Source organism: Danio aesculapii, chromosome 15, assembly GCF_903798145.1.
Source record: "Danio aesculapii chromosome 15, fDanAes4.1, whole genome shotgun sequence".
Taxonomy (NCBI): domain Eukaryota; kingdom Metazoa; phylum Chordata; class Actinopteri; order Cypriniformes; family Danionidae; genus Danio; species Danio aesculapii.
In genome coordinates, this window is record NC_079449.1 from 13,592,237 (window position 1) to 13,604,912 (window position 12,676).

The following is a 12,676-nucleotide window of genomic DNA, read 5'->3' on the forward strand; positions in this document are numbered from 1 at the left end:
CCCCTGGCCGACTAATTTGTAATTTGTCCTCCGTCACCTTTGTTGGTAATGTTACTGTAGTTTGTGTAATACAAGTAATACAGTGGTATTAACCATTATAGGGGTGGTCAAATGTATATTTACAGTTGAAGTCAGAATTATTAACCTCCCTGAATTATTAGCCCCCTTGTTAATTATTCCCTAATTTCTGTTTAACGGAGAGAAGATTTTTTTTCAGCACATTTCTAAACATAATAGTTTTAATAACTCATTTCTAATAACTGATTTATTTTATCTTTGCCATGATGACAGTAAATAATATTTGACTAGATATTTTTCAAGACACTTCTATACAGCCTAAAGTGACATTTAAAGGCTTAACTAGGTTAATTAGGTTAACTAGGCAGGTTAGGGTAATTAGGCAAGTTATTGTATAACGATGGTTTGTTCTGTAGAAAAAAATATAGCTTAAAGGGGCTAATAATTTTAACCGTAAAATGTCTGTAAAAAAATTTAAAAACTGCTTTTATTCTGGCTGAAATAAAACAAATAAGACTTTCTCCAGAAGAAAAAATATTATCAGACATACTGTGAAACTTTCATTGCTCATAATTTGGAAAATATTTAATAAAAAAAGGAAAAAAAATCAGAGGGGCTAATAATTCTGACTTCAACTGTATGATATCTGTTATTTTAATCATTAACATTGTTATTTAAAATACAGATCAGCTTGAACTATTTCTCACTATTAAAGGGCTAACCCCCCATCCCCGTCCTTTGACGTCCTTCAGGGGGGATCAAGTGTTAGTTAAGGGGGTCAGTCCCCCGCAAACCCCCCTTTAATTCGCACACTGATCTAACTGGATTAAGGCATCCAAACTCTTAAAGTGTTTTCTGTTTTGTATGTTATATCATCTGATGTTCAGTCAGCAGACTGTGAGACTCAGGCTAATGGAACAAAACATTATGTAAATTACTTTTTAGTATTATAGTACTAAAGTTTAGAATTTATTATTATTATTTAGTATTCTAGACTAGTATTTAGTGTACATTTTAATATCATCATTTCTTGTAATTTGCCTAATAAAAAATAAACTTTTATAGCCTCAATTGTTCTGTACACCGAAAAGAAATTCTTGCTGCTTTAATATTATAGAATTTATATAATTATATATAATTTTAGTCTGTTTGATTGATGTTAGGTGAGGTGACTAGAAAGGTTAAGTTGGTTCAACTAAAAAGGTATGTTACATTTTAGAAATTGAAGTAAATCTGTGTGAAATATATACAGTTGAAGAATTATTAGCCATCCTGAATTATTAGCCCCCCTGTATATTCTTTTTTCAACACATCTCTAAACATAATAGTTTTAATAACTAATTTCTAATGACTGATTTATTTTATCTTTGCCATGATGACAGTAAATAATATTTTATTGGATATTTTTCAAGACAAAAGGCTTAACTGGGTTAATTAGGCAAGTTAAAGTAATTAGGCAAGTCAATGCATAACGATGGTTTCATCTGCAGACAATTGAAAAATAAATATTGGGGGGTTAATAATATTGATTAAAATTGGTTAAAAAAACCTGCTTTTAGCCGAAATAAAAACAAATAAGACTTTCTCCAGAAGAAAAAATATTATAGGAAATACTGTGGAAAAATTCTTTGCTCCGTTGAACATCATTTGGGAAATACTTAAAAAAATAAAATAAAAAATTAACAGAGGGCTAATAATTATGACTTCAACTGCATACATGTGTTTAAGCAGAATTAAAGTGCAGGATTCACGACAGCACAACCCACTGCTGTGCCACTCATGGCGTCCATTTCATTAGCAAAAAATGCACCCAGCCTAAACAAGGCCCATTTCTCAAGTGTCACAAAAATTAATCTCGTCATCAGTTTAAACCAAAGTGCAACAAGTACACAAACAGATGAGGCTTTTACACCCCCCGAGATGCGTTCACAGTGCGTAAGTGTGGGAGAGTTCGCTGATACTCATCTCCAGCAGCACTTTGGCATTTAAAGATTTGTTGTTTCTGTCCAACAAGTGGCCCAAATGGTGCGAGACCCCATTGAGTTGATTTCCCTCGCTCTCTCTTCAATTTTTATCGCCAGTTCAAAAAGTCACGGCCCTCCGGGAATGGGAGAGAGGAGAGTGTAATCTCTCTGGTGCGAAAGACAGCGTGGTGATAGTGTCGCTTCGCTGGTGCTGTACGCGTAATTTCCAAGCTAAAGTTCCCATCAGATCGCATCTGATTTGACCTCTTCTCTGGGTTCTTTCATCAAAACCACCAATCTGGCTGTCTTTCAGAATGCCAGGCTTGTCTTTGCTTAATTAACCTGTATCAAATAAGTCTGGGTAACGTTCATACACCAAAAAAGCACAGGTTTTAAAATATCCATCAATGTAAACCGAGATAAACTGACACATATAGGGCATGTTTTATGCCTGGCCGTGCCTAACAAACCACCGGCGCCAATTCCTAGCTTTGCAAGACAAGATATTTTAAATACAGTTCATATTTATCTGCATGCCTCAGTTTAATTATACTTTTTATTGAACTCACAGGCAGCAAAGCCAGGGCTGTAAAGCTAAATCCATCTTAACGCCATCCCAGCAAAATTGCATCCGCCTCATTGACATTTCACCCAAGACTGCAGAACTGTCAAGATGCAATGAGTAACAGCTAAATAGGTCTTTAGGCTTTGTGTCGTATGTAGTGTCATCTGCATTAAGACATTTTAGCTCTCCAAAACTTTTTATTCTGCTGGAAAAGTGTCATTTGTTTTATTATTTTAATATATTGCAATCATAAACCCACTGGGGAAAAGGGATAGTTCACCTAAAATTAAATCTGTCATCATTTACTCACTGTTTCTTTCTTCTGTGAACACGAGTTATTTTGAAGAATGCTGGTTGCTTGTACCCATTGTCTTTCATTGTATTTTTTTCCTACTATGGACGTCAATGGGTGCAAGCAACCAGAATTTTTCTAAATATCTTCTATTTAGTTCAACGGATGAAAGAAGTCAATAAGGTTGAAAACCACATGAAGGAGAATAAATGGTGAGGCAATCTAAATTTTGGGTTAACTGTCCTTTTAAAAACAGGCTCTTTATTGTCATTCATGGTTCTAGTACTCTTTAAAAAATTGGCATTGCTCTAAAAAGAGCATTTTAGCGTTGCTTATCTTTTAAGTAGTGTTGGTTCTGCAGGCCTGTTCTTCCCCAAAGGATTTATATTTGATTAAACATGACAATTGACCAACAAGCTACAAGGCGAATCACAACACAATAAAAGTTATATAAGACGTGAAGCTTTCGCAACAGCTTTGCATTTATTCTGTACAGCATCATGAACTTTGAAAATGGATTAAGATGATTTTAGTTAAACAAAAGTGATTCAACCTGTTGCTTTTAAAGTAATTATCCATAAAGGGATAGTTCATCCAAAGCTGAAACTAGTCATCATTTACTCACACTTGTACATTGTACATTGACTATCGGCAGGAGGTAATGTTAGTTTTTGTAATATATGCTTCAGTGAATCAAATGTATTTATTTCTTTTAAATTACATCTAATTTATTAATAAAATGGATTTGAGTTTTCAGTGTTTTGTGTGATATTTTGTGGGTTCTGACCTATACAGTATCTGATTAGCTAATTCTGAAGTTGTGCATCTAATTTGACTTTACTTTTAGGCTATATGTAGAAATAAACAGCTATTTTACAAGAAAACAGTTACATTGTATATCTGCTCTAGATCTGCCGGTTTCAGACTGTTACATTTTTTCAATTTTTCAAAAACTTGAGTTTTTCTTGCAGACTGATCGGCACGATTATGCATTCACAGTGGTATTAACCATTATAGGGGTGGTCAAATGTATATTTATATTATTCATACATTTTTTTTATTAATATTAATGATAAATGTTGTTATTTAAAATACAAAAGCAGAGCAAATTATTTCTCAATATTAAAGAGTTGACCCCCCAATACATTGTTTTCATGTCCTTCAGGGGGGGATCAAGCTTTAATTACCCCCCCCCCCCCCCCCCCCACCCACCCCCAATTTGCACCCTGACTTCCACTGTATTTGTTTTCCTACTAAGTCAATCGTAACGGTTTTTCAGCTTTCTTCAAAATATCCTTCTCATTGTCTAATGAAATAAAGAAACCTATAAAGATTTGAAACCACACAAGGGTTAGAAATTGTCAGTAAATTTACATTTTTGGGTGAACTGTCCCTTTAAAATATTAAGTAAATAAACTATTTGCATAATTATAAAAATGAAGTCAACATAACAGTTCCAACTTACAACTGGTTTACTCAATTTTATGAATTAAAATAACCAATTGCTTTTTGTGGGAAATTTCATTTTCTGCTAAAAACACTATAAATAAAAACAAGATAAATAAATGACACTATAGAAAAAAATTATAAAATAAAAAACACTATAGAGTGGATGGGGTTTATTCAATTTAAGTAATCGCTATTTAAATGTAGTTTTCTGCACAAATGAAGCTATAAAAATAGACAAAGAAATGCAAACAGAGGGATTTACCAAACATATTTACAACTCAATGACAACCTTTAGGCTCACTAAAGGTTAATTTTTAGATGCTTTTTTTGCTTATTGTTAAAAAAATTTTTCCTATGAAGTAAAATGAATGTACTTTTTTTACTTTTATCTACCAGCTAATGCGTCAAAACTCTCCCACATTCACAGAAAACAGTTTCCTCTTTATAATCCTCTTTATAAATAAGCTGGATATATTTGAGTTTCTTTAGTCTGTTGAACACAAAACAAGATAGTTTGAAAACCTGTAACCATTGAGGTCCATGCATTTATTTTTCCTACTATGGAAGTCAATGTTACAGACTTCTAACAGTTTTTTTAAACAACTTATGTTGTGTTCAATAAAAAAGGACATTTATAAAGGTATAAAACCACTTGAGAGAGAGTAAATAGTGAGTATATTTTCATTTTGGGGTGAACTATCCCTTTAAGGCAAATAGATGGATTTAACAAACATATTTGCAACTCATTGACAACCTCTGAGCTCACAAAAGGTTCATCTTTAAAAGTTTTTTTCTGCTTATTGTTAAAAATATATTTGAGTTTCTTTAGTCTGTTGAGCACAAAATATAATAATCACTGTAAGAAATTAATCGCTTTTTGTGGGAAATGTAGTTTTCTCCATAAATGACACTATAAAAATGAATGCAGATACATTTACCAAACATATCAATGACAGCCTCTGAGCTCACAAGAGGTCCATCTTTAGATGCTTTTTCTGCTTCTTGTTAAAATGAGTTTCTTTAGTCTGTTGAACACAAAATAAAATAAACACTTTAAGTAACTAATCACTTTTTGTGGGAAATGTAGTTTTCTTCACAAATAACATAATCGAAAAAATAGACAAAGAAATGCATACAGAGGGATTTACCAGACATATTTACAACTCATTGACATTCTCTGAGCTCACAAAAGGTTCATCTTGAGATGCTTTTTCTGCTTGCAGTTAAAAAAAATGAATGGATTTTTTTCACTTTTATCTACTAGCTAATGCTTCAAAACTCTCCCACATTCACCTAAAACAGTTGTCAAACAAGTTGAATATCCCTATAGCCACCCTACAAGACGTGAACCTTCATGTCCAGTCAATTGTCCGCATTCATCCCGCTGATCAAAGCTGCCGTACAGTACAATGGCCACCCAGATGGAGCTGAATGGATGTGTGTTTGACTGGACTCAGGTGTGTGTGTGTGTGGACGGATGGCCTCCAGAGCCCCTGTTTGACTGGAAACAGGTGTGTGTCATCCATTGCTGGAGGCTCGGCCTGATAAACATTATTGGAGAACATCTGTAGGCTGTCACAACAGCACAGTCCCGTCCCATCCATCAGACTCAAGGGCTCCGTCCAGCGACAGGCCCCCAGCTTCCATCACTCACTGTGGGCAGAGCGTGTCAGGGCGAAGGGGGTCCCGGCTGGATCTCCCACCTGCAATGACGCTCTGCTGCACTTGAGAAATGGTCCAACGATGGTGACAGAGACAAACACACACACATGCTGGAGGCCTGTCACAGTCAGGTGGAGGCAGGCGACCTCTGATACCATTGACCCTGTGGAGAAACACGCCATCCACAACGTCCCGCTACCCTCTACCTACATATCCACGTCCTACAAACAACATGTTTCACTTGGGTGAGCAAAGATAATGGCATGTGTGTGATTTTTTTTTATACTGTTTACAGCTTTTTTTATGATTGTTTTTTTACAATTATTTTTTTTTATTTTATTTTAGAAAATTGAATTGCAGTTTGTGCATGAAGAGAAAACATTTCAGTAATGTAGGGGTCATATCAGTTATATATATAATAATATGAGAGTATTTAAATATAATATAATATAATATAATATAATATAATATAATATAATATAATATAATATAATATAATATAATATAATATAATATAATATAATATAATATTAATATATATTTTTTTTTTTTTGAAGTTTTTTTCTTCAGGCAAAATCGCTTAATTTATATATATTTTATTTTTATTTTTATTTTTATTTATTTATTTATTTTTCAGGAAACATTAAAACTTATATTTGAATTCATAAACAAATCACTCTTCTCATGCCAGTGGTAATTTTTTTAAATAAAAAAAAACTCTTTGGCCTACTAAAAAGTAAATACTATTTTAAAAGTAAATAAATGCATAAATAAAAAAAAAACATTATATATATTTACAGTGCTCAGCATATATGAGTACACCCCTCACAAGTCTATCTTTTAAATTTATATTTTTAATAGGAAGCTATACAATATTATATTTGTGCGTATACATTAGATTAGCCAGTTCTGAAGCCAAATCTGGTGCTTATCTAACAAAATAATTTACGATAACAGTCCAAAAACTAGTACAGCCAAATTTATATGTTGTAGAAAAATATTAAATACAAATTTATAGAGGAAAAATCAAGAGAAACAAAAAATTTTAAATGTAGTTGAAATTTCGTAGGTTGTAATTTTTTTCCAATATTTTGATTGAATTTAATTGTATTATCTTTCAATTTTCAAATCTGTTTAAAAAATCTGTTTTGTTTAAATGCACCAAGATGGACGGACGGATAGCTAGATAGATAGATAGATAGATGGATGGATGGATGGATGGATGGATGGATGGATGGATGGATGGATGGATGGATGGATAGATAGATGGATGATGACCCGCTGGCCCAGTAAGAAAAAGTGTGTCAGAACGCGGTTTGGTTGGAATTTGGCGCGGGACGCTTGTAGTGTGAATGCGAAGCTGAAGACACCTTTAGGGACCGTTTCATATGAACTGATTAATCATTCCTATTTTTTGTTGAACGCAAACTGTCAGAGTTGATTAAATATGCAAACCCCCGCTGCTTGTCAAGTGTCGAGTCCCCTGAAGGAGCTCCAGATGCAAACTTTTGTTTTGTGTTTACCTTATGATCTAAGTTATTGCAAGTCCGCTGGTTTCCACCTCTGAATGAAGGAGTTTTAGCTATTTTTACTGTAAGGTAGCGTTCAGAAAAAAACTAAATACCTGTGATGAGACTCAACACAGAGGAACATAAAAACCTCACTGCCAGCTAGTGTTTTAGAAGTGTTATTGCAGATCAACACAAACAGCACACAGAAGTATAAATGCACGGCTAGGTGCAAGGCATGCACCGTGGGTGACAGCAATCAGTATATACCAGCCTTTAATACAAAACAATATAACTAAAGCATAATATCCTCTGTTAAACTGAACAGTCGTATCATCAATGACGTAAGTGTGCTCAGGCTCAGAAGGTAAATGCAAACCATGTCTAGTGTGAGTACACCAATATATTTACACTACATTATGTAAACACAACCAACTCCGCAATAAATGTATTCTGTACAACGGTAAAGTTTAAGCACCAAAACATTTTATTTTTCACTGTACAGCAACATTTTACTTTCTTTTGATAACATCCTGAGAATAAAGGCAGAGCAGGAACAAAAACACTTTTTACAGCATTGTTACAGTAAAAGACTGCTGAGTGAGCTCAAAGCACCGTCATTTATAAAGCTTAGGATTGTTTGGCATGTAAAGATGTCTTTTGGAGGAACTGTCCGTTCAGTTTACAAGCATCAGATTGTGTCTAAATCCAGTCAGACAGCTCCACTTTAACAATTTACCTCAGACGGCACGATCACGGCTGACAATACTGTGAATATTTACAGTCAGTCTATCACAGGAATCCCATCACAGGACATACATCACACTCACACAAGCCAACCAGATGGATTTAAAGGTACAGTTCATCTAAAAATATATACGTGCTGTTCATATCCAAAATTCAGAACTTTCAAGATTTTTTTTCTTTAGTAGAAAATTCAAGATTTTTTTTTTAGAACTTTCTTAATGTTTCTTTACATGCAAGTCAATGGTTACTGACACTTAGAGAGTAAAAAAACATACAAGCAAAACTAAATGAATACCAATGGATTCTGACTACATTGAGGACTTGTGAAGTGAATTTGATTAAAGTAGTTTGCATAAGAGTTATCTTGTATATATTGTTTGATGAAAAATAATACCAAAAGTATAAGGTTTTACACAAACAAACTGAATTGACGGATGGTGATTAACCTCCGCATTTTGTCTAATGTCACACTTAATCCCATTATTGTATGTAAGAAGTGTACTAAAGGCAATAACTTCTATTAATGTACTGCAAATATATTTTAGAATGAATTAATTGAACTGAATTTTGTTTTGCCTGACTTTTTTTTTTGATTCAGTGCTGGAAACCATTGACTTGTTTTTTTTTTTTTTTTTAATTACACAGGACCACAGTTTCAGCTTAAAATCTTTTTTTATGTTATATTGAAAAAAAACGTCACGTAACATCTCTGATGGCTTGAGGGCGAGTGAATTAACTTTCGTTTTTGAGTGAACGATCCCTTAAAATAGAATATCTAGCACAAATGCTCCACATTCATGCTTCATATACTTAAAAAAAACATAAAAGTACTATAAAAGAGGACTTTATAGACAACATCGTTAAAAGCTAAAGGATAAATTTAGTGTTGGTGTACGTTTACAAGGTAAATTTTAGACTTTGCATGGTATGTATGGAAGGCAATAATCTCATTGAGTGTTGCTGTATTCTGATGTGCCACTTTAGTGGTGTATTTGTGGTATGTACTATAGAAATGAGCGGTTGAGGCTTCGCTCTGATCCTGTAATAGCGAAATTTGGTCAAGCTTTGTGGCTCGGTGGGCGTTCGGCTGATCGGATGGTTTGGTTTGACTGTCTGATGTGGGACTTTGCAAATGTATGCACAAACAGAGCTCACAACATGAGTGTTTAAGTTACACTGATCATCTTTAGCATGTTAGATGTGTGATATTCACCTTAAACTGTCCTTTCTTCACAGATAGTCATTCATTGGCAGGCTGTCAGTGGTCTTGTGTGCATGCAGAGGGGTGTTTGTGTCTGTCTGTGTTTTTCGGGATTGCTTCCTCTTACTAATTCTCCTGTGGTTCGCTTGTCTGGGGGGAAAACCCATAATAACAAGTCGCACATAAAGTCACACACTCATTCAGCCATGCCACTCGCCTTCTGCTGGATGTCAGCCGAGTGTGTGTGTCTGTGGCAGGACTAGGAGTGTGAAACATGCCGTCGCCTCTTGTGTATGTTAGCAAACGCATGATCTGCAAAAGCACCTGAGAGAAACACAGATAAAGAGAGATGAGTGTCACATTCATGTTCATGTATTTATATATATATATATATATATATATATATATATATATATATATATATATATATATATATATATATATATATATAGATATATATATAATGAATATATATAATGAATATATATAATGAATATCTATGCAACCCTTTTAGATACAATTATTTTCTGGAGGTATTATAAAGTTGATGACGACAAAATTACCATAGCAAACTGTGAGATATGTAAATTTAGGATTGTCTGCTGGGTATTTTAAGTTGAGATGCTATTTGTTTTTATATTAGATTTTTTAAATATTTATTGTTGCACTAAAGTCCAAAAGTGAAGAATTTATGTTATTTATTACTTGATTGTTCAAGCTACCTCACAGAAGTGCTCTGTTTTTTAACAGAGTTTTTGAATGTTAAAATAAGGTGAATTAAATAATAAATAAGGAACATCCTGGATCTGTTTCTTCGATCTCATTATTCTTTTTTTTATGTGTTATAGAAGTATCGGATCAGGTTTTGATATCAGGAGATACTCAAAATCAAATGACTCTGACTCGGGGGCAAAAAAAAACTTTATTCAGAAATATATTAATTAAAATGTGAATCAAAATTAGATGTAAAGGAACTATTTGTATTTTTAAGAAATGTTCAGAGGTCGCATAATTAGAGAGTATAGAGGAAGTCCTCTGTGTGACACACACACACACACACAGAGTCATACTTTCATGATCACACACAATCAAACACACGCACACAGTGCTAAATGTCCTGCTCTGATTGACTTAAGAGGACTGTCAGACTGAGGTGCTGTTACAGAAGCCAACAAAAGGCCCTTAACAGCTCACACACACCAACACACATCACACATACAGTACAGTGTTCAGCATAATAAGGAACACCTCATTTTGAAAATAAATATTTTTAGCCATTTCTCAGTGAATATAGGCAATGTATTTAAAGAAAACACATTTATTAAACAGATATATTTATTAAAATAATAATTTAGTCGCCAAACAGATTCAGAAATTGAAAAAAAGTACAATAAAATTCAAGCAAAAAAATCCAAAACAAATTACAGCCCACAAAACTTCAACTACATTATTAATTGTGTTGCTTCTCTTGATTTTTCCTTTTTTTTTTGTATTTAATATTTTTCTTTAACATATAAATTTGGGTGTGCTAGTTTTTGGACCGTTATCACAAGTTATTCTATTAGATAAGCTCCAGATTTGGCTTCAGTACTGACTAAAATAATGTATTTGCACAAATATTTATTTAAAAGAGAGATTTGTGAGGGGTGTACTCATATGCTGAGCACTGTATATGTTCAGAAAAAGTTTTGTGACTGACAGATATAAAGACAACTGATAGGAAGATGTTGAGATAGAGCGAGATAGAACAAAGAGAAAGAACCATTAGTTTGAGGTCATGCCACAGACTCTCACACACATTTACCCCATTTGTTTAAAGATTTGAATCAATTGCATGATGAGAAATGGTACATTTACGTAGAACCGAGGTATGATTAAATTAATTACCATTATTCATACTAATTAATATCAATATAAATATCTATCTATCTATCTATCTATCTATCTATCTATCTATCTATCTATCTATCTATCTATCTATCTATCTATCTATCTATCTATCTATCTATCTATCTATCTATCTATCTATCTATCTATCTATCTATCTATCTATCTATCTATCTATCTATATATAAACAATTTAAATAAATATAATAAATTTAAATAAATGATTTACTAACGTTAAATTAACTGTAAACAATTTTTCATAATTAAATCACAATTATTAATATCATTATTATTATCATCATCATCATGATCATCATAAACAAATGATCTATTTATAATTTGACATTTTAAAGTAACAAGTAATGTTTTTTTGCCGTGTAGTTTTGTCCAAAAATATTCAAACACACACACAAACCCTCACCATGTTCACAGGTTGGCCCTAGCCAGGTTTGAGGACAGGAACAATGTCCAGTTTGAGGGTCACACTGTCCTCCATGAACACACTCGCACTGGAAAGAGCAGCCCGGCCCATAATACCTGTTGTCACAAACTAAACACACAATATTACAGTTAAGGTTACAGTTTCAGCAGGTTTTGTGAGTGTGTGTGTATATGTGAGATCTGCATGTACCTTTCTCACAGTGTTCTCCGGTTTTTCCAGGAGGACAGAGACACTGTCCAGAGCTCGGATCACAGGACGCCCCATCACACTCGCACACATCTGCACAATCACGTCCAAAATGGCCAAACTCACAACCTGTTACACAGTAGATGTAAGTCATAAAAGATTAGAAAACTTTTCACAAAATGTAAAAAAAATGGCATAAAAGACAAGTAGTCCATATGAATCATACACTGTTCAAAATAATGGGTTCCACACAACTGATTTGTGTTGGGACAACATAAAGAAATAAAGTTAAGTTTTATGCATTGATTTTCCTTCGGCTTAGTCCCCGATTTATCAAGGGTAGCCACAGCAGAATTAACTGCCAATTAAGTTAACTTTTTATACATATTTACAAATTTAAGTGGACTGAACATAAAACAATTAAGTTGCCATTAAAAAACTCAAGAATTGAGAAATAAGTCATTTGAACAAACATCAAATGGCATTTTTAATTCTCTTACTTTAAAGTTAAATGTTTAAGGAATAGTTCACCCCAAAAAAGGACAATTTTAATTTTAATTTGGTTTTACCTGTATATAATTTCTGCTCAAAGACATAGACCGGCACTTTATGAATCATCAGAAGACCACAGTTTTATCTTTAAAAAATCCTTTAGAGTTTTGCTGAAAAAAAATACATCTTGAGTGGCATGAAGGTGAGGAAATGAACAGCAACTTTTTATTTTTGTGTGAATTAATGATTTCTTTAACCACTGA

The 12,676-nt window shown here is 33.4% G+C and overlaps 1 protein-coding gene across 1 annotated transcript in view; it reads right to left on the reverse strand.

Moving 5' to 3' along the window:
• Window positions 1–7,922: 7,922 nt before the first annotated feature.
• The window catches only part of megf6 (multiple EGF like domains 6), a 107,183-nt gene continuing 102,429 nt past the window's right edge, over window positions 7,923–12,676 (reverse strand). Inside the window, exons 30-32 of the mRNA XM_056473699.1 lie at window positions 11,925–12,050; window positions 11,715–11,843; window positions 7,923–9,730 (exon numbers count right to left, since the gene is read on the reverse strand). Coding sequence (XP_056329674.1) covers window positions 9,666–9,730; window positions 11,715–11,843; window positions 11,925–12,050 — 320 coding nt within the window. The 3' untranslated portion in view covers window positions 7,923–9,665. The remainder of the gene's footprint in view (window positions 9,731–11,714; window positions 11,844–11,924; window positions 12,051–12,676) is intronic.